The sequence below is a fragment of the Hevea brasiliensis genome, chromosome 6 (genome assembly GCF_030052815.1).
Source record: "Hevea brasiliensis isolate MT/VB/25A 57/8 chromosome 6, ASM3005281v1, whole genome shotgun sequence".
Taxonomy (NCBI): Eukaryota; Viridiplantae; Streptophyta; class Magnoliopsida; order Malpighiales; family Euphorbiaceae; genus Hevea; species Hevea brasiliensis.
Window position 1 is genome coordinate 3,847,872 of NC_079498.1, and position 15,316 is coordinate 3,863,187.

The 15,316-nt window shown below is 32.6% G+C and overlaps 1 protein-coding gene and 1 pseudogene across 2 annotated transcripts; both read right to left on the reverse strand.

Moving 5' to 3' along the window:
* Positions 1–2,268: 2,268 nt before the first annotated feature.
* Positions 2,269–3,080, reverse strand: LOC110648063 (ubiquitin-like protein 5; annotated as a pseudogene).
* Positions 3,081–3,213: 133 nt separating this feature from the next.
* Positions 3,214–13,636, reverse strand: LOC110648062 (uncharacterized). 2 transcript variants are annotated; one of them, XM_021802164.2, is made up of 19 exons: positions 13,265–13,636; positions 12,307–12,410; positions 12,092–12,178; positions 11,932–12,007; positions 11,755–11,829; positions 11,584–11,637; positions 10,092–10,151; positions 9,884–10,000; positions 8,795–8,889; positions 8,471–8,679; positions 8,103–8,200; positions 7,767–7,870; positions 7,445–7,610; positions 7,160–7,282; positions 6,667–6,749; positions 5,277–5,418; positions 5,090–5,119; positions 4,800–4,870; positions 3,214–4,310 (listed from the first exon to the last, which is right to left on the reverse strand). In XM_021802164.2, the coding sequence occupies exons 1-19, from the start codon at positions 13,301–13,303 to the stop codon at positions 3,497–3,499; spliced, it is 2,547 nt and encodes an 848-aa protein (XP_021657856.1). In that variant the 5' UTR covers positions 13,304–13,636; the 3' UTR covers positions 3,214–3,496. The 2 variants fall into 2 exon arrangements, with proteins under 2 accessions (XP_021657856.1, XP_021657855.1); XM_021802163.2 differs by having other exon boundaries at positions 3,214–4,313.
* Positions 13,637–15,316: the final 1,680 nt, after the last annotated feature.

Genomic DNA, 15,316 nt, shown 5'->3' on the forward strand with positions numbered 1-15,316 from the left:
TAAGCTAATGTCTTTTGAAAAAAGCTGAAGTGCAAAAAATTGATTTGCACGGAGACTAGAATCATGAACAAGAAAAGAACAGCCGGCCTACGTAATAATTAACCGAGGTTCACCCCTTTTTCTAAAGTTAACTTCACCCAACAAAAGAATATGAAAATGAAAGCTCAAGCTAATATGCAATATACTCTCCAACACTTGGTGAGTGTGAGGGATGCTATTGCTAACCAGAACTACTTTCTTATTCTCTCCGCTAATCAAACCATCAAAAGCCGGAAATCTTTTTTGAATTTGCAATTTTATTGATGAAGAAAACCTTCACTCAAGTCATTTCAAATCTCAAACAGAAATTTCCATAAAATATCAATGTCCAAACAGGACAAAACCCTAACAAAGTCTCAATTGTCAGTCTATTGTATGTGGTTCCTAAAAAATTCACGTTTGTTGAAATTTCTTCTTTTATCCATGTTCAAAATCACCATTTAATACCTCATGCAAATGTATAAATCAAGTAAAATAAATTGAAATTAAACTATAATTAGTGAGAAAAAAAAAATCAAGTCTGATTTTGATGTGCTCTGCCCATTTCATCTTTGAATTAAATTTCCTTCAAATGATTACGTTAAAAACTTTCAAACTTTCTTCACGTTTATTTTCTTTATTCCTACTATTTTATTCAAACCAATGACTTAAATTTGACTTAATTTATCCTTCAGTTGCTTTCCAATGCCCCAAACTTCCTAGAAGTCATTTTATATGTTGCTACGATTAAACTTCATTTTCGTTGCTTCTTCTAAGCCTTTGGTTCCCAAAGCAATTAAATAAAGGAAAGGAAAAGAAAAAAAAAAAAAAAAGAAAGAAAACAAGTAAAATTTTCATTCTATTATTTAGTTATTTGTGTGAGAAACTGAATAAAAAATAAAATAAATAAATTTATAAGATTTATTTTTACTGTTATACCCTCATCATGTGGCATTTATATGATGTTAAAGGTATATTCATAATGTTAGCCTTCGTACCTTTTTTCCCTTTTTCATTCCTCCTTTTCATTTTAAATTAGTGAAAAAGTTTTTAGGCCTAACTAATTAATTGGTTATAACTTTTAGTACTGGTTGTTCAAGATTAAGTAAGCCTATCTCCCTTTTCATGAACTCTTATCTTAGCCTATTCATTTATATCTATAAGTTCAATTCAAGTTTGTAATATAGTATTAAAGCAGGTCAGATTTCATTTCAATTTCAGTTTAATTTCAAGTTCAAGTATCAGTGTGTTGCTATTGTATTCAAATTCAAGATTTCGAGAGAGGATTTCAAGGTTCAAGTGTTAACTAGATATCAAGTTGTTCCTTAAGGAGAAATGTCAAGGATCACCCATTGGAAAGAGAAAGGAATTCAAAGGAGTATACAAAGGTGAAAGGCTAACTAGCTAATTAATTAAGCCCAATCTTCATTTTTCATGGACTTTTGCCTCATCCCATTCATCCATCTCCATGTGTTCAATTAAGTTTGTAATACTATCCAAATAAACGAAAATAGGACAATAATATTTATTCCTTCGAGACAAACAAAGTGTAAATGAACTGTAATAAGTTGTAACAAGGTAGAAACAAAATGACAACATTTCATTAAAATAATAGTCTACATTTTGAATGATAAAATGCATCAAGCGAAATATTCTATTTTCATTGTCTTACAATTCCAGGCTTGCTGTCTGAACTTTTTCCCCTCAAAGCAGATATAAGCATTCTAGGCTTGCAATTTGATTTTATAAAAACGCTTATTAACCAAGGAACTTTGCTTATGTAATTACTAAACAACAATGCCATTGCTAAATAATAATTTTTTTTGGCAAAAACCTAACAATAAGTAGCACTAAGCGTGAGCAATGAGAATGTGTTTCTCTGCCAAATTCTGGTAAGGTACAGCTTGATACAAATGATGTGAAGACCTTCCACAGGCTTTGCTTTAGAATTTTATGCAACTAATTATCATTACTTAATCTCTGAACCCCAGACAGTAATTTACTATAATCAACTAATAATCATTGCTTTTGCTTTTGCTTTCAAATAAGCAAATTTTTTTAAGAAAAGAATTAGCAAACAAATTGAAGGAAATAGAGTTCGCTAAAAACAGTAAGTATGCATTTGAAGTTAAGGTGGATTTTAAATTCATGCAATTTTAATATGATACTCATCTCAAATCTTCATATACCCTTAAAGCCTATAAGAGATTTATTGCACTCAAATTCAAGCACAACTAATTAATATCCAAATTATAGGACAGGAATCTGTTAAATTCAATTCAACATCCAATTCACGCAGAGTTTGCATTATCAGTCAAGTACACTAACACTAGTCCATAAAATCACATCACACACGACACAAACACACGTAACGTAGTAGACTAATTTGAAAAGGGAGAAACGGACCAGAGAGAATGGACGAGAAACTAGTTATAGTAGAGCTCGAGACCCGTGCCATCGTGAATCTCGTAATCCTTGACGGTAATGTGGTCCTTGTAGATGGTGTACCACTTCTGGATACGAATCTTGTCGGGTCGGGTACCAGTCTGAGTAGCGACGAGCTTTTTAAGATCGCCAATGGTATCATCTTCGTTGCATTTGACTCTATCCTTCTTCCCAACCTGTCGTTTAAAATCACCTCAATCATATTCGATTATCGATTATTTTGCAATTGGATTGCAGAAGAATTGATCAGAGGAGGGAGGAGGAGAAGAAAAGTGTTGGGGAAATGGCTTCTTTCTATTTGCGAGTTTGGATTCTCCGATTTTGACGATCGCTCATTCACGCAACTACTAATTATCCTGGGAGCTTTCTGCAGGCATGTCTAGAAGATTCTATTAAAAAAGAAGTCTATTCCAACCCAAAAAAAAAGTCTAGAAGATTCGGTACTGTTTACGTTGCCGGAAATCATTGGTTCATTCATAATATTGAAATAGTATCCATTCCAATCAAACGAGTGCCCGCTTGTTTGCCGTTATTTATAATCGAATCGATTCGTTTTCTCGACTCCCTGGTATTCAAGCTGTGTCGATTGGAGATGAAACAACCAAAACAAATAGAAATAATGTCCAGTTAATTCTGTCCCTGTCGAAATTAAGGAGAAATAAAAGAATTAAGCCGGCAAATTTGGGCTGAAAAGAATGACGCAGCAGAAAGCAGATAAGTCATCAAGAAACCAAAAAACAACAGCAATGATGGCAGCCAGAATAAAATGTAAATATGATTGGGTGAGGGAAACCTCGCTAGTCATTAACAGGAATAAAACAAAAACCTTGAATAATAAACAACAATAAGAAGTAACAATAACAACTAATAACAGTAACATCATAACACAACCTACCATCCAATCCCCATTTGGAAACCAAAAATACACTGTACATAAGTCTGCTGCATGAGCCCTTGCCAACGAAAAATGGGGTCTGTGGCTGTAGGACCCAAATTTTCAGGTTGGGCCAACCTTGACTGGATGTTCCCACAATCACTCCAGAACAGCAACCTCTTGATCAACCCTCCAATAATTTGCGTCGTTGAACTCTTTAATGCCAGCTCCTCCATCATCAGAATTCTCCTTCTCCGTAACCTTTGGGATTATGTTCCTCTTTAAAGGCCCTGCTTCACCAACTATACCCTCCTTGAGAGCCTGTTCCATTGCCTTCTCCGTTCCTTCTAATTCCACACCAACGAATTCAACATCCTCTTCAAACAATGAGGGCAAAGTCGCAGATTTATGGCTTGTATCACTGCCCACTGACCCATCACTAGAGTCCTTGGAAGGTGATGAGCCATTTGGCAGTATAGATTCTCCACTTGAAGGGGAATTAACATCATGAGTTGCTACCTCAGCTTGGTTAGAAAGATTGACATGAGAGATATCATGATCTTCAAATGGATTCAAACTTGATCCACCTACTTGCAAATCTGATGTTTCTCCCCATCCTACCCATGCAGGGAAAGGCCTGCCTCTAAACAAGTCATCATTGCCTGGAGTATCAAATCTGAAGAATCCAATATCCTGGGGAGTAGTCGTCTTCTCACTTTGTGGAATGGGAACACTCCCAGAAAATCCATTGGCAAAGTTTGGATTGGAAGTGGATGTAGAATTAACAGTGTCTTTGCTCTCAGTTAACTCATCATCTTCTCCAACTACCACCTCATCATCACTACTGCTGTTACCGCCATTAGCAGCTCCATTCAAGTTTATCTCGTCCATTATTTCCATGGGTGATGTACTCACAGGGGCATTACCAACTCTATCATCTTGGAATGCAAACCAGTTGGAATTTGTGAATAGACTGCTGCATTCATAAAGAAAATATGTTATCAATTCATGAACAGATGGCTCGAGAATTTGCCAAGCTAAAATTGTGGTCCCATCTGATGTTCAGGAGAATTTCCCAAATGATGCACTATTTTTATCATGGGGAACAAAAAAACCACCATGCCAAAACCCATACCCATATCCAAAGAATAAAATAAGTAGGTAAATTCTATGCGCATTCCAGAAACCTGCCAGACCTTATTGGTCATTACAGGTTCAAGTCAAAAACACATCATGATATCTCAATAGATCATAGATGCATTAGATTTTCGCTTTGTACAGCCTAACTTGAGATGTAGTTCTCCACCCTAAATAATCTAGTACATGAATCGATAAAGTTACAAATCAAAACTTAGCAAGTATGAATACAGTTTTTTCCCCAGTACATTGAAAGAAATGAAATGGAAGACAATTTATAGCACATTTAACAGGAGTCGCATTATTCAATGGCTAAAAGACTCACCTCCCTTGGTCATCACCAAGCCTCAGGGATGATATAACAACTTCAGCAGACTCATCATCAAAGTAGACATCCTGCAAATTGATATCAAACAAAACAGTTAGCATCTAATTTGACATCAAATTATCAACAGATATCTAAAAACTTCCATTATGATCTATTCATACTTCTTCACATCTTACCAATCCTAATTTCCACACGGAAAAACACATCATTCACACCCACTCTGAGAGACAGAAAAAACAAGAGAGAGAGAGAGAGAAAAGGGGTGGGGGAGAGAATCCAACTGTTACCTCATCATCTCGATCAAGGCCTCCATGGTCCTGCAACCAGTATAATAACAAGTAAAAAAGTTATTCCTTTTTTTTTTCTTGGACGAGATAGAGAGAGCACCACAAACCCATCAATAAGAGAAAATAATAGAAAGATAAAATGTGAAGAAAAGTATTAAATTATGAATAAAGTGAAGTCTGAACATACCTCTTCATTATCCTTATTCCCATACATTTTGTATCTAAAAGCCTGGCTTAAGTTATTCGCTAGTGCTGCTACATCATAATCTCTGTCATGAAGGTCATCATCATCACTGTCCCTGGTCCTATCTTGCAATGCTGTTGGGCGGCTGCACACAATAAGAAGAAACAAAACGAAAACCTTCATTAATACTTTAACAAAACCAGAACATTCAAACACGAGAAATATTAGAAGAAACATGTCTCTCTCACATGCGCACACCCTGTAGATGAAACCTTCATTAGGCCTCACAATTATGCTTGCTTATCAACACAAAAAACAGAAATGTGAAAAAACAGAAATGTGCTGTAACTCTAGATAATATAAGAAATTTGAAGCAATTGGTATAATGATCCTTTAGAGACCAATCAAACTGCAGTACCATTTCAGTTTTGCATACTTCAAACATGCTAAGATCTATCACCTACCAAGATCACCACCACCTTGAGCTTTGAATACAAACATATAATTCTCAATTCTTCAGAAGTAAAAAATCCCCCTTGTTTATCTTGCAGCATCTAACAAGACAATTTTTAAAAAGGATCTTAGAGTATCTAAGGTGGGGCCATGAGGGTCTCTTACTTTAAAATTCCTCCCCCCCCCCCCCCCCCCCCTTTCAAAACTTGACCAGTTTGTACCCTAACCAACAATTAATAAAATTACAGCTAAACATGCCGAGTTCAATATCTCTATTCTCTTTTTCCACAGTCAATTGAAAGCCCCCAAAAACTCACTTGCACTCTGTTTACTCCACTCCACTTGTTTTCTTGAGAATTCCAACATCAATGTTATACTTGCTGGTGAAATTAACAAATGTAGCAATCATTACCATATTAATAGAATGGAGAAATTTGAATCAGGTTAAAAGAGCCACTATGACATCTCCTACTCATAAATTACTCTCATTGTCATTTCAATTACCCTACTCCCAGTCAAATATCACCAGCAAGACGCTAAACATAATTAGAGAAAAGGAGACAGGTGAGGTGGTTATGTTTAATAGGTTTGTTAGTGTAAGGGAAAATTACATGGAAAAACCAATTTCTCTCTTTTCATGAGGTGATCATACTCAACTCAACTAAGCCTTAATCCCAAAAATTTGGAGTCAGCTCATGAGGTGAACATAGCCTTAAAATATTTTTAGCCAGAGCAAAATAGTGGGAATAATATCTTCAATCAGTTTGCAGCAAATAGCAGATCTTATGTAGTCACCATGGGAATGCAAAAGATAAATAATGGTCATAAATCATAAATTGACTGTAAATATCAACTTACGTTTTACCAAAAACAACTCAATATCTTTAATAGTAATTCACACTAACATGCAATACATCACAGATGTGAAGCAAAAGTATACCCGCATGCCCATCGGTAGACATTTTCAACTGCATTACGCTCTTGCAAAATGCTGGCCTGCCACTCATTCCATTCACTATTTTCCTAAAGGCAATAAAAGAAAGCTGTTTCAGCAGAGGCATTAGACCAAAAATAACATTTCCAAAAACATAACCACAATTTGAAGATATATTGATAATTGATAAGAGAAGATAGCAATAATGTTATGTTGTACTAGAAACATGTAAAATAAATATTTGAAAATATATTCATAAAAATTGAAAAGGTAATTTGAAACAGATAAAAGATGGAAGTCTAGTTCCCATCAAAGCATATCATAAAATATTCTGAAGTTGTTCTTGAGTAAAAAAGGTAACACTCTCTGTCCGGGGGAAGAGATGTTAAAGCCATCATCACAGGAACTAAGGAATTCCCTACGACAATTAAACTCTGCAGGCTTCTTAAACAATTTTAGTCCCAATGAGACATTTAAATAGTATTATCTTACTACTCACCTGTAGATATGTCTGAATACGGCTATTGGCATTTCCCAACTGAACAAGTTTATTAGAAATTCGCGTAATGTGACCAAGGTTTCCTGCTCGTGGTGCCCGTTTTCCTGCAGAAGGCACAGTTGGCTGCACAAGGATAGATACATTTATCTATAGCTCAAAAAGATACTGAAGATTAAAAATGCCACATTTACTGATGAGAGAGAATGCCTGACTCATCAGATCACATATTAATATATGTACTCATCAGTTTTAGGTGCAAAAAATGAAAGATTAGTATCCATCTACCTTATTAGTATCGCCTGAAATAATGGGGTTTTTATCAGTTTGGAGAATTTTTCCAATGAAATCACATTCTCCAAGAAGATGAACAACCATAGCATCACTCTTAGTTTCCAAGCATGACGATATAATGCTCTCCACATGATGATGCAATGCATTATTGTATGGGTACCTGTATCAATTAAAACACCAGAAATTTTGCATAATTATCCAAGGGAACAATAACATAGCAAGATGTCCTTTGAGAAGAAACCAGTGTTTTCTGGATACCAATGTCAACAATTTAATCATTCATGAATTCACAATCTCACATTGACTAGAAACTTACTCAAAAAACAGATCAAGGACCCGTTTAATGGTTCCTGAGCTGACCAATTCCCTCTCAGTAGCTTCATTCCCCGTTCTTAAAAGCACCGCAATGAACTCAACAATCTATAATAAACAAATTCTGTTCAGTATAAACTACAATTTTACACTTAAAAATATATTACACATTCTAATAATGGTGGAGAAAACTTATTAAGACTATGATTTACAAGGCAACTATCCCAAGTTAAGGAAAAATAGCACCCAACTCTACTAATCTAATTCCAATGGGGCTACAGAAAAGGATTATGTTCTGCACCATCTTCTGTATCAAGTTTATGGCAGAAGCATGACAAACCTTAAGGCGATGCTTCCCAAGAGGAGGCTTCAGTTCTCCATATGTTGTAGGTAAAATTTTATCGTCAGACAACACATTTAATAGCATAAGTAAGTCACCTGCAAAAGAAGACAGGCAATTTCAAATATCATCAACAAACAAGGGAAAATAATACAAATAACACTCCTGTCAATTGCCTCTTCTACGCTTTCATTGCACTGAAATTACAGATTCAATCTCAATGAGATACATAAATCTTAAGAGAAAGAAGGATAAAAACAGGAGGAAGTTAGTCTTCAAATTTGGAAAACAATTTTGACATCAACAGCAAGGCAGCAAAAGATCTTATCCCATATTTATTTTTTCAGATAGAAGCACAAAGCACTCACCAAGTTTAGGCAGCATTGCATCAATAGTCTCTGGATTTACGGGGATTGGAGACTCGTAAATATGTTGACTTCGAAAAGAATGCATCAAGGGGGGAGAAGTAGCAGATCTTTTTGGATCCAATAAAGATATACACACAGAAAGTGAGTGAACAAGGCCAGATTTTGAATGTGAATCTTCCAGCGCATGGCCAAATATCCTTGAAACAAAACTGCATATGGGAAATTTCATGGCCAACGTGTGTTAAATGCATATGTGGAGAAAGAAAAAGAAAAAGATCCACCAAAATTTGCAATCAATATAAAGGAGCACCAAGTCACACAAACCTTGGACTAGAGAGTTTAGTAGCCAAAGCCGAGGGAGCATTTTGAGTTATTGCACATAATGTCTCTGCTGCATTAGCATGAACTTCAGGAGGGCTCTGATCCACAGAGAGCAAATTTCAGATGACTGAAATACATACAAAGGCTAACAAAGTATATTAATCTAAGGATTTACTGTTGCTAATAATTTTTATATTTTTGCTTTAACTCTGTTTCTGTCTACCTTGTGCCCCTGGAATTCTCTCATTTATGTTGTAGACATAGCAGGAACAAAACATAGGAAGACAATCAGACGCATTTATTTTTCAAGCCAAAAAGCAAACAGAGAGACCAGAGTATTTCTATTTATGACTGCATAAGCACAAATAAATAATGCCAATGTGACAAAACAAAACTTTGAAAATTATCCTTTCAGAAATTGCCCAAAGTGGGCTCATTAGCCATCTGCTCGCCAGCACAAGAAAACCAACTCAAAGTCAATTTAGGGCAGCATCCTTGCCAATATAAGCGTAATGTATCTTCAGATACATAGCTTCCACCTCTTAGAAAACCCAAAATCCATGAAAATTGTATAAGATTCAAAAAATGAAAAAAAAAAATGCGAACTAAAAGTGGGGTTAACAGAGCTGATGGCCGCATAAAAGAATCAGATATCCTACACAACCGACATGTGTCTGTATGTATAACCAAAATTGGAACCATTATGCGTACACGAATATAACTGTCCATACACGTATGCATTGAAAAACTAGCTAAGCTGGTGGACTCATTTAAGAAATTCTGCCAATTCAGTTTCAGTTGTCTAATTTATATACCAATCTTTTGAAATGTTTACAAGAAATTGCCCACAATTCCCACAAACCATAAGCACACCCAATACATGGTACACCAGCAATAGTAAAAACATACATATGCATAGTACCAAGTAACCCAAGGAACTATCAGTTCCATATAGAACAACATAGGGTGAATCACTTCATCATCCAACAGGGAAAGTAATTATGAACTAAATATTATCAACTCTGTATGTGCAGGTGTGCAAAAATAATATAATTGCAAATTCTTTTGACAGTACAGCAGATAATCACTTACTGAAGGACTCAATTTGTCCACAATCATTTCTAGCAAATTGCTATCAGCCAACCATTGCATCACATCAATAAAATTGGGATAAACATGATCATCTGCCCCCACCAACCGAACCAAAACCTGCACAAAGCAGTCAATATCATAAAACAACAGGACAAATTACAAGAACTTACTGAACGGAAAACAATACAAATTCAAGTATCTCAACTACCTCCATGATGGATGTTATTCCAATTAAATCAACCAGTTGGCGGAAAACATCCTGATGGGCCTGTAAAAGTTAAATTATGTAACAAATCATAAAACTGGCCTTGGTAACAAACTTAGTTTCCACAAAACATAGACCACCAGCATGCATGATCCCACAATGTAGGTATGCCCAGTGGCAGATGTAATGCAAGAAATGGGGGGTAAAAAAAAAAAAATATATATATATATATATATATATATATATAGAGAGAGAGAGAGAGAGAGAGAGAGAGAGAGAGAGAGAGAGAGAGAGAAAGAGAGAGAGATTTGTCTATATTGACCCTCATAAATTTAATTACTGAACCTCTTTTTGATAAACTTTAAAACAAGTTGAGACAAAATCACGTTGTGTATTCAAAGATTTTTTTGACTTTTAAAACTCTACAGTAACTATTTTCAGTAATGAACTTTATAAAGACAAAATTGCATAACCGTATTTGTGATCAATTAATGAATAACTGTTTAGCTACCTATATAAAGAGAGATGTATTTGATAGTGTTAATAATATTTTTTTTTAATAGTTTTCAGAGTATTAAATTTTGTTTAGTCAGATTATAAGACAGTAATATTATATTTTTAATATATTTTGACAATATTTAATTATTTATTTTTTACATGTTGACCACAGGGTATGTATGACTCATTTGCACTTTACAACTCTGCTTTAGAATCTTATGCTTCTCAATTCGATTCGTACGATTAGAATCTATGGAGTGAATCACAAATATACCTAAATCGTGACCGAAACTTACAATTCAATAGTCAATCAAGTGAACCTATACGAATCAACAGATTCTGTTGATTCTTTTTCTAAAGGGTTGTTAGATCTTGCAGAGTCAAAATTTAAGATTTCACTTCATTTTTACTATGTAAAGTCCACATAAAACCTCCCCCTAGCTATTTTTCTCCACTAGCAATTCTTTTCCCTCTCCCTTTTCTTTCTTTTTCTTTTTCCTTTTCTTTTAGTTAATTTACTTCTCTAATTATAGTTGTCAAATTATGATATTTTATATTAATATATTCTAACCTTTTAATTTAATCCACTATAGTTTTTTACTATTTAATTATTTGATCAAATTTGAATGAGAGTTTCGACGCATGCACAATGATAATTATTGTCTACAATTCAAGAGTTCATAATTTATAACATAAAACTATATAACATAATATGAATATATTGTTTTATAATAAAGCATAGTTCCAATTAGCTAAATGATAATTCTATATTTATTAAGATATGTTATTGTGATACAGTTCTACTTATTTTCTAGAACATATATAATTTTTAATTAATTTTAAGAATTTTCATCGAATCTTACGATTTGATTCGATTCAATTTTCGATTCGGAAAATGAAATTTCAATTCTCAATTTGACAACTATGCTGTACAGAAATAAAACAGCTATTATTGGTATGGAATCTGGATTTTTGGGAAAAAAAATATGTTACTTACTTGAACATATTTCATAAGTGGGACAGTCTTGCGTACCATAAGGCAAACAACCACCTAAAATGTAACAGAGAATAGCATCAAAAAAGTGGTTCAACAAAAGAAAAGGCATATTAGATAAAAACTTCTCATAAAGCATCACATGCAATGGATATAAAGCACTCAACTTCATACCTTGCTGAAATACCCAGCCAGCAAAGCACTATGAGGTCGGTTTGGTTCCAAGAAAGAGAAGAGTAAGTTCATTAGCTACAGTAGCAAGAAACAAACAAAGATTAGGGGAAAAACATTTCCACATTTACTTCCAGGATTAAAACACAGCGGAAGGAATATACAGAAACTGAATCCTACCTCCTCTTCCTCTACTAAAGTCTTAAGAATAACATCAATTTCACATGTAAATATCTCACAAGCGATGAAGGGAAACCTTTAAATATAAAAGAGTTGTCAGAAGCAAACTAAGAGACACTGCAACACAAACAGAATTCCTGTACAAGTCAAAGTGATATACTTGAAGGCACGTTTGCTTTCAGCATCCTCTGAAGGTTCTTCAATAATATACCGCAACAACTGCTCTACTTGGGCTCTGTCTCGTAGACTGCAAACCAAAAATTATGATGACCATACACCACAATCAATTTTACAAAATATTCTACAAACCAAGAAAAAGAAAATGCAATATTCATGAAAGAGTAAAGATGGAATAACAGAAGAAAAAAAAGTTACAAATTGATGAGACGGCTGTTTAAAGCTTTGCATTCTTGGATTATTTCTTCCTCGTCCAAAAGCTCTTCCAATGTGAAATTTTCCTTGTCTAGTACAGACTCCACCTACAAAAGCAACAGCACGCTAGAATAGATAAACCAGAAAACATATAAACAAAAGAAAACACTAATGCACTTTGCCAGTTGGTTTAAATCTAAAACAACAATGGCCATGAAGAATTCAATGTTAGTATAAAAACTTATAGCCATTAGAATTGACCATGGAATTGGCATAATTCAGAAAGTAAAACCCACTACTTAAACTAATCCATATTTTGTCCTCTGTTTCAGAAACAAACAGACAGTAAGAGTCTATTCAGCATTGCTATTGAGAAAAGCAGCTATTAAAATTGGTTTAAAGATAAATTTGACATGTATTAGTCATGGGAACTTCAAAACAAAACAAAAAAAAGTTTTTGCAACAGCATCTAAAATGAAGCTTTTCTAAAAAGTAGCTTTTTGGCCTCCCAATCACAATACCAAACGGCGCCTAAATATATTCTAAAACAGCATTCATGTCAATAAAATGCCATAATAATAGAACAGCCAACATCAATGTTTTAGAATGCAAGCGAAAACGCCTATATTTGCCCGTGGTTCCTTCTGCTACTACAAATACATAATAAAATACCAAATAAATCCCAGAAACGAAGACTACTAAAGCCCAAGTCAATGAGTCCTAATCCAAACCCAGCAAACATCAACAACAATTAAACAGCAAACAGAAGTAAAACTTAGAGAACAAAGCTTCAATTTGAAATTAGAATTGACATATTCCCTACCTCCAAAATTATCCAATAACAGCAATTAACAATCCTTCACATAACAAGAGAAGCAAAACAACAGGCCACCATATATATTCAGCAAAGCTCAAAATCAATAAATGAAAAAACAAATTAGAGCCATGAATTCTCACTCACAGGAGAGGATGCAGAGAGAGCTGTAAGCTTCCAAAACATCTTAAAAGAGTCGAAGAGATTCAGCAGAGGTAGGAGCAGGAGCTGCGTAGATCTGTAAACCCTAAAAGAGCGAGCAGAAATCTAGGTCTTAATCAAGAAAACAAAAGAAGAGCTCGAGATTCGAGTAATAGCTGGCGAGAAAGCTGAAGCTGGAAACCCTAAATTGAATGAATAGAGAGATCGAAAAACAGTGAGACCGTGAAGATCGAGAGTAGAGAGGAAGCAAAAGGTAAAATAAATTAATTAATTAATTGAAAACAAAAATAGCAGAGCAGGAGCAGCTGCGAACAACAAAAGGTGGAGTTGTGAGAGGCAGAAAAGTACAAAAGAGGTACTCAGGAATTCACAAAACCATTTCTATTCTATGCATCATTCATGATGATGGATGGATGCTTATTCTCACATTGCATTTATGTATGTATGTCATTGTCCATGCATGTAATAGCCGGTAAATTCACTCCCAAATTTTTTGAGATATTTAATTTAATTATTTTTAATTTTTGTTTAAATTAATTAAAAAAAATTAATTTAATTTAATTTAGTTTAAAAATTAAGATTTTTTAGCTAAATTTCTTAATTTTGACCAAAATCTAAAATTTAATTTCTTAATTTTCTTTACTAAATTTCTTGATTTAGTTTAAAAATTAAACAACTCAATTTTTTAATTTTTTTAAATTTAGGAATAAATTCTACTTAAATTGAAAATTTTAAATTAATTATAAAAATAAAAAATAACTAAATTAAATATCCCAATAAATATAAGAGTGAAATTATCATTATTCCAATAAATCTACATTGTCTTTTAACAATGTAATTTTTTTTCCTTAACAATTTCCGTATTTCTTTCTTTCAAAAAAAATTTAATAAATATTAATTACTTAAAATTTTTATTTACAATGCAATAAAAAAAATAATAGACAAAAGACTCCGTTTATTTAATATAAATTGTCTATAAAAATATTTGTTATTTATTTAATTATAATATTAAAATAATAATATATATTTATATTATGTATATATATAGATATTTTCATATTTTAATAATATTGTCTTTTTTAAAAAATTTTTTTCTTTAAAATTTCATTTGTTAAGGGATAATAACTTGTATAAAAAATATTTTTCATGAAAATTTTTTTTATAAAAATGTTTGTTGTTATTTTATTGTAATATTAAATTAATGGTATCTACTTATATAGTGTATATATAAATATTTTCATATTTTAATAAAATTATTAAAATCTAAAAAATGAAATTTGACTTTATCTTTTAAATAGAGTAAGTTGTTTTTTAAAAAAATAACTTAATTTTCTTTTAAACAGAAAAATATCAATTAACTCATTTTATTAAGTGTCTCAAATATTAAAAAATATAAAAAATATATTTTTTATTAAATAAATAGAGCCTTAAATGATTTAATCTTTCATTAGAAAAATATTTTTTATTAACTTATTTTTTCTATATGCTTTAAAATTTTGAAAAAAATACAAAAAATATTTTTACAAAATAAACGAAACATAAATATTTAACTCTATTAATTTTAACATGTTTCTTCACATTATAGCTCTCACAGTCTCATGCATGCCATAAGAAAAATAAAATTGACATCTATTATTACCCCATATAAAAGGTTTGTCAACCTAATCTACTACTATTAATTATGCAGTTTCCCAAATCATCAACTCCTATTAATTATAGTCATAGATGGTTTATTTGTCAAAATCTTACATCCTTAATGGGATAGACAAAATCTTTTCCACATTAGTTATATCAACTAAGTATAAGGGATATAAAAAGATTAATTAACACAATCTCTATTCATTTTTATCTCTTATGTTTAAGTTTTATATAATAATTAAAGAAATAATTAAATAATTAATTACTTTTTATCTGATATAATTATTTATTGTATAAATATTTATTATATTTAATAAAAAATAAAAGATAAAATTAAAAAAAAATAATTATCACACGTGATCACTCAATTTTATGAGTTATTTCATAAAAGTTATTAAA

Bases quoted from the DNA above. Each gene is read 5' to 3' on its own strand.
- LOC110648062 (XM_021802163.2), bottom strand. From the start codon at position 13,303: ATGTTTTGGAAGCTTACAGCTCTCTCTGCATCCTCTCCT. The intron at 8,890-9,883 runs GTAAGTGATTAT...TCTGTGGATCAG, and splicing joins TGGACAAATTGAGTCCTTCA to AGCCCTCCTGAAGTTCATGC. The intron at 8,201-8,470 runs GTGAGTGCTTTG...CTTCTTTTGCAG, and splicing joins TGCAATGCTGCCTAAACTTG to GTGACTTACTTATGCTATTA.